At 40.9% G+C, this 5,929-nt stretch overlaps 1 protein-coding gene across 1 annotated transcript; it reads left to right on the top strand.

The window, feature by feature from the left end:
• The first annotated feature begins 864 nt into the window (after positions 1-864).
• NME1 (NME/NM23 nucleoside diphosphate kinase 1) lies at positions 865-4,880 on the top strand. The gene is made up of 5 exons (XM_054047275.1): positions 865-1,092; positions 1,968-2,099; positions 2,648-2,749; positions 3,488-3,600; positions 4,314-4,880. The coding sequence occupies exons 2-5, from the start codon at positions 1,968-1,970 to the stop codon at positions 4,423-4,425; spliced, it is 459 nt and encodes a 152-aa protein (XP_053903250.1). The 5' UTR covers positions 865-1,092; the 3' UTR covers positions 4,426-4,880.
• Positions 4,881-5,929: the final 1,049 nt, after the last annotated feature.

Below are 5,929 nucleotides of genomic sequence, written 5' to 3'. Positions count from 1 at the left end.
TTGGAAGATAGGATTAAAATTCAAAATTATCTGGACAAACTGGAGAAATGGTCTAAAATAAACAGAATGAAATTCAATTGAGAACAAATGCAAAGTACTCCACTTAGGAAGGAACAATGAGTTGCACACATACAAAATCGGAAATGACTGCCTAGCAAGGCATACTGCAGAAAGGGATCTGGGGAGGGGGGGGGGTCACAAGCTAAATAAGTCAACAGTGTAACACTGCTGTAAAAAAAGCAAGCATCATTCCGAATGTATTAGCAGGCATGTGATTAGGCCTCAACTCTTGTACGGTGGACAAACTGGAGAAAGTCCAGAAAAGAGTATATCTATAATCTGTAACACTTCCCCATGTAGACACAACTGCATGCGTATGACTGGCGGAGCACAGGGCGGTGTAGGGTGACCAGATAGAAAGTGTGAAAAATCAGGACAGAGGGTAGTGGGGCAACAGGTACCTATATAAGAAAAAGCCCCAGGTGGGCTGCCCCTATAAAATCAGGACATCTGAGCACCCTAGGGCGGTGCCTGCACCTGCTTTGCACCCACTGTGCTCGGTTAGCACGGGCGAAGTCTCCTTTGAAACCGTACCCAGGGGTCCGTACACGTTGACACTCTTGGCCCGTGTCTCCCCTGCGGGGAATCCCTGAGGCTGCGCTGCGGCCCCTGCTGGGAAAGCGCCCAGAGCAGCGCCTGGCCGCGCGCCGGGAGAGACAGGCAGCGCCTCCAGCTCCTCCCTGCCATAGAGATGGAGAGGCGCAGCAAGAGCGCCGCCCACTTCCCGGCGCAGTTAGGACTCGATGGTACTAGAATCGCTCTGCTCCCTCCTTAATCTTGCGTCCTCCAGTGTTGGGCTAGAGCGTCGCCTCAGTCCTCCCCGATGGCGTATCCGCGCCCAGAGACAAGCGTCCCCGTGGGAGTGGGGAGGGACACGGGCCCCTTGCGGCTGCCCGGCCGGCTCCGGCCCGGTATGCGCTGGGCACGTGGGGGCGTGTTTAGAGCTGGGTGGTAGCGAGGCTGGGGGCGGCGGCGGTGTTGCGGCAGCTACCACCCGACCCGCCCCAGGGTCCGGGACTGCAGGCGAGCAGGGAGCGCAGGGGGGTGGGCGCTGCTAGGGATGATTTAAGGGGCAGAGGATAGGGGAGCATTGAAGGGGCTGGATGGGGCGAGGGCATCTGCAGTTATGAATGATCCAACTGACATGCAAGCAGGGGCAATGCAAGGGGAAAGGCGTTGTAATTAGATTTCTGCATGTTTGGCTGTTGGCAGCGGGAGCATTAGTACTAGGTGTTGCATTGCTTTTTTATTATTATTTTAGCGCCCTTAGCTTGTTCACAACTGCTCTGGAATAACTAGCTTGTTGTTTCTCAAATTGTTCAGTCTATGCTATACTTCTAGAAATGGGGATTGTGTTAGCACCATACTTTTAACTTTTTTATAATCTTAGAGATTAGTTTTTAATTTCAGGTTGACGATTGTAAACCATAGTGACTCTGTAGCTACTATAGTTGTCAGCTTGTGCCTCGAAAAATGACACATTGGCTACTCTAGTATGACTTTCTTACCTTCCAGTCCCCACACACATTCTTAGCATACTTCATTACAACACTGACTCGCTGTAGATAACTATAGATCAAAGTGATACACACGCTCTTAGTTGAGCCTGTTTTGTCTTAAATTGAGGGTAGCATCCTATCAGTGTGCATCTTGGAATACACTGACCTGCAATACAATCTGTATAGAATCTCTTCATTCCTGGTATGGACTAATTGCTCTCATCAATGTTTATAGGGCTATTACGTTACGTTTATTTTTATAGCACTTTTTGGATATTCTTTGACTTACAAGTACACATAAACACAATAAGGTTGTGGAAGATTGTAGGTATGCCTTCTAGATTTCTGTTGTGGCTGCATTTGCCTGCTGGTCCTGGAATACGGAGTCCCTTTTTCTCCTCTTGTAGGATGATGGCATCCATTTGTGAGCACACTTTCATTGCCATCAAGCCTGATGGAGTCCAGCGGGGACTAGTGGGAGAAATCATCAAGAGATTTGAACAGAAGGGTTTCAAACTAGTGGCCATGAAATTCATGCACGTAAGTTTTCCTCACTTCTATATTTCTCCTTTATGTATGAAATGAAATCTTATAGCAGGCTAGTGTACTCCACTCAGTGAAAAAATCTATTGTAATTTTTTAAAATGAAATCTTAGCAGAAATATCAAATGTCAAATTTTGTGTCTGGATATTTTTGGAGACTTTCCAGCAACCAGCTGTAGCTAAATGCTTTTGACAGCCTAAGCAACCTAATTTTAGTAAACTGATGTCCTTAGTCTGAAGGGAATATTCTTATAGGTGCCATTTACACTTAATAGGCATTTATGGATCATCTACAGCAAAAATTGGTTTCTTCTCAAAAGTAGTTGGATATTGATGAAACAACCTTGCTGAGTTAAACTGTGCACTGAAATAATATTATATTTTAAATTCATATAAACCAAGTAACACATCTAGCCAGTTGCTGGAATCACTTATTTTTAAAGAGCATGTCTGTTTAAAGGATTAATAGTGCTCTGTGGTTAATCTCTTGTGATTTAAAGATGCTCTTAAGTTCTTACAGTAAACTGCTTTTTTTTTGTGTGCAGGCCTCTGAAGACCTTCTGAAAGAACACTACATTGATTTGAAAGATCAGCCATTCTATGCTGGTTTGATTAAATATATGCACTCTGGACCTGTTGTAGCTATGGTAAGCTTTTAAAAATAAAACTTAAGAAAAATTAAGCAGTTGATGTGTCTTTTGTTCATAACTTTATTTGTGTTACATATTGAAAATGACACTAAACTTGAAATTAAATACTTTTAAAAAAATTGATTAAATGTAGTTACAGGTACAACATGTTTCCCTTTAATGTGTGGTTTTCCGAGTAAATCTTTCTTAAAAAAAAAAAAAAAAAAAAACAACTTTATTTTCCCTTTTGCAATGTGCTGTGGGGTAGGGGATGAACAGTGGGAAACTGACTGCACAAAATGCTGTCAAATACACAAAATAAGTAAACTGGAAAAAAGAACAGTGAAACATTTAATCTTTCAAGTAGAGAACTCCTATGTGTTAGATGTTGATTGTAACCTATGATTGCTACAAGTGACTTTTTTGGGGGGGAGGGGGGGAAGAGTGTATACCTCTAAAGTATTTGAGATTTCTATGAAGCTTTATGTACTTAGGAAATTTTGTAATGGGCTTCTTGTTTGTTTGTTACACTGAAATCTGTTCAGTACCCTCTCACTTTGGCTAGAAGTCAGTGGAATGACTACGGTTTTTCGGAGACAGTTTTACTCCAATCCTTCTATGCCTTGCCCATAGATTCTTTGAAAAAGGGGACTTAACACCCGTACGATGATGGGATCAAGTTTGGATAACATTGCCAACTCTTCCTGTGTTAGTTACAGTTTGGATTCTGTAATCTTAATGGATTTTATTTTTAAGGTGTGGGAAGGTCTTAATGTGGTTAAGACTGGCAGAGTAATGCTGGGGGAAACTAATCCAGCAGATTCCAAACCTGGCACCATCCGTGGTGACTTCTGTGTTCAAGTTGGCAGGTACGTTTTGAAACTGTCTTATCAAAACTAAACCAGTTTTAAATCATATACATACTGATCTACTTAATTAATTGATTTATGATGAAGTTTTGTAATGTGAACACTATATCCAGTTGAAACTGTCGAAGAATTCAAGCTGCAGAATGTAAATATTGGAATTTGATCAACCTTATAGTAAGGACATATAGACAAGGCCTGAAATACTTTCTACGGAACCTCCATTTTTTCTTGGAGGTCTCCCATTTGAGTACTGACACAATAGTACTAATGAGAACTAATAAGCTCTCTGCATGATGACTTGCCTCCTGGTCTCTTTCTATAAGACTGTCCTGGTAAACCTTTTGTAACATGTACTTCATTTAAATGTTAAATGAGAATGAATGTTAGGAAATAACAATTGGTAGCAAAAGCTTGCTAACTGCTGAAAAACCTGTAAGGACATTAAGGCCCTGATTCTACAAACTATTATACATTAACTTCATCCACATGCATGGTCCACTAGATAATGTAGGACTGGAGTCAAAGGATGTAAATAGAGATGTGGCTTTCCTTCTCATTCCCCCACTATCAAAACTGATGAGAGAAGAAGCTTGTGTTGCATATTTACACGTACGTTTTATTAATACTTGTAGCCATAGTAACCAGAGAGGTTTTTCTAAAAAGCAAATATTGTGCTTTTAATTTATAATTATTAATGATTTTTCTTCTCTTAGGAACATCATTCATGGCAGTGATTCTGCAGAAAGTGCTGAGACAGAGATCAACCTGTGGTTCACTCCTGAGGAATTGGTTGAATACACAAGCTGTGCTCACCAGTGGATCTAAGGGCTAGTCTACAATGCCAGCATTAAAGCGCTGCTGCGGCAGCACTTTAACGCGGCTTGTGTCGTAGTGGCAGAGCGCTGGGAGAGAGCTCTCCCAGCGCTCTAAAAAACCCACCTCCACAAGGGGCGTAGCTCCCAGCACTGGTGCACTGTCTACACTGGCGCTTTATGGCACTGAAACTTGCTGCGCTCTGGGTGTGTTTTTTCACACCCGAGCGAGAAAGCTGCAGCACTGTAAAGTGCCATGGTAGACAAGCCCTAAAAGTAAAACCTGGTCTGTGACTTTTAACATCCACTGATTATGGACCCAGAAACAGTTTCTATGCTATTATCCTTTAGTTATTTCAAGGCACTTCTGTATAAACTAGTGGAAATCTCTCTCTCTCTAATCTGTATTGTGAATATTACATGTAACCAGTGTTAATAACTCTAATTAAAAAGCCATTGAATGATTAATTGGGAAACTTTCTAACTCTCCGTGTGTGGACAAGAGAAGACAATTACAGTAGGGGAAAGGATCTTTAATTAATGAATAAACACAAAGCATAAACTTTCATGAAATACTCTGTAGCCACAGAGGATAACTTGGTATATGGTACACATCAGCAAACAGTCTAAAATGGCTTAGTAGCCTTAAAATTGATCAAACTTTATTAAACCACCAGGTCATGCATGCTGCTATGTAAATAGATCCATAATATCCCTAAATACAGGAATTAAAGAATGATATAGAAGTAAGGTGGAGGAAAAAATAATTTTAAAAACTGATAAACATCTATGGGAATTTTTTTTTCCCCTCTAACCAGAAAAGTAGTGCAGTTAGACATAGGCAACAGCTTCACTTTGAAAATAAGGGTTTTAGCTAGATTGCTACTTTAAACTCATTTTCCACTTTAGGATCAGTCATTTATGTAACATTTTAAGGCAGGATTAGTATGGCAGCTTTTTAAAATGTCCTTTTATGAGAAAAGAAGATTAATGTGCAAGGGCTGCGCCGTAAGCTTTTACCTCCTGTCACTTCGGTGTAGCATTCTGTTTGACATTAGTAAGCATATCAGCACTGCATCATATCTCCATACAAACAACTGAGGATAGCTCAGATATATTCTTTCCTTAATTGCTTGAATGGCAAAGTAAACTGTGCTTGGATAAGCTTTTTCAAAAGTGACTTTGGCACTTAGGAGCCTAAGTTTCAGTCGTAGTCAACCTGTTTTTTAAAACTTTACCCATTGTATTTAAACTTATTCATATGACAGTTTTTCTTTAATATTAAACAGGTCCCAGTTGTGCAGTTTAGTTCTAGCCACAAACCTTTCAGCATCCTGCAGAGTTGCTATGGCTGTCCTCAATGTCCAGCTGTTGTATTCAGTTCAGAAGCCAGAAGTGGTATCTGGCTGAATAGTGGATACACCAATAAGTGAGTGGCATATTTATTCAATTGTAATAGCATGTTAGTTAAAAAGCAAAAACACAACACAACAATAATTATCTGAACACCCTAACAT

This window comes from Malaclemys terrapin, chromosome 13, assembly GCF_027887155.1.
Source record: "Malaclemys terrapin pileata isolate rMalTer1 chromosome 13, rMalTer1.hap1, whole genome shotgun sequence".
Taxonomy (NCBI): Eukaryota; Metazoa; Chordata; order Testudines; family Emydidae; genus Malaclemys; species Malaclemys terrapin.
Note: the sequence above shows the minus strand (reverse complement) of the source record. Positions and strands in the feature narration are given on the sequence as shown.

Coding starts and splice junctions, on each gene's coding strand:
- NME1 (XM_054047275.1), top strand. CDS start 1,968: ATGATGGCATCCATTTGTGAGCACACTTTCATTGCCATCAAGCCTGAT. Junction 2,100..2,647: donor TGGCCATGAAATTCATGCAC/GTAAGTTTTCCT, acceptor TTTTGTGTGCAG/GCCTCTGAAGACCTTCTGAA. Junction 3,601..4,313: donor TTCTGTGTTCAAGTTGGCAG/GTACGTTTTGAA, acceptor TTCTTCTCTTAG/GAACATCATTCATGGCAGTG.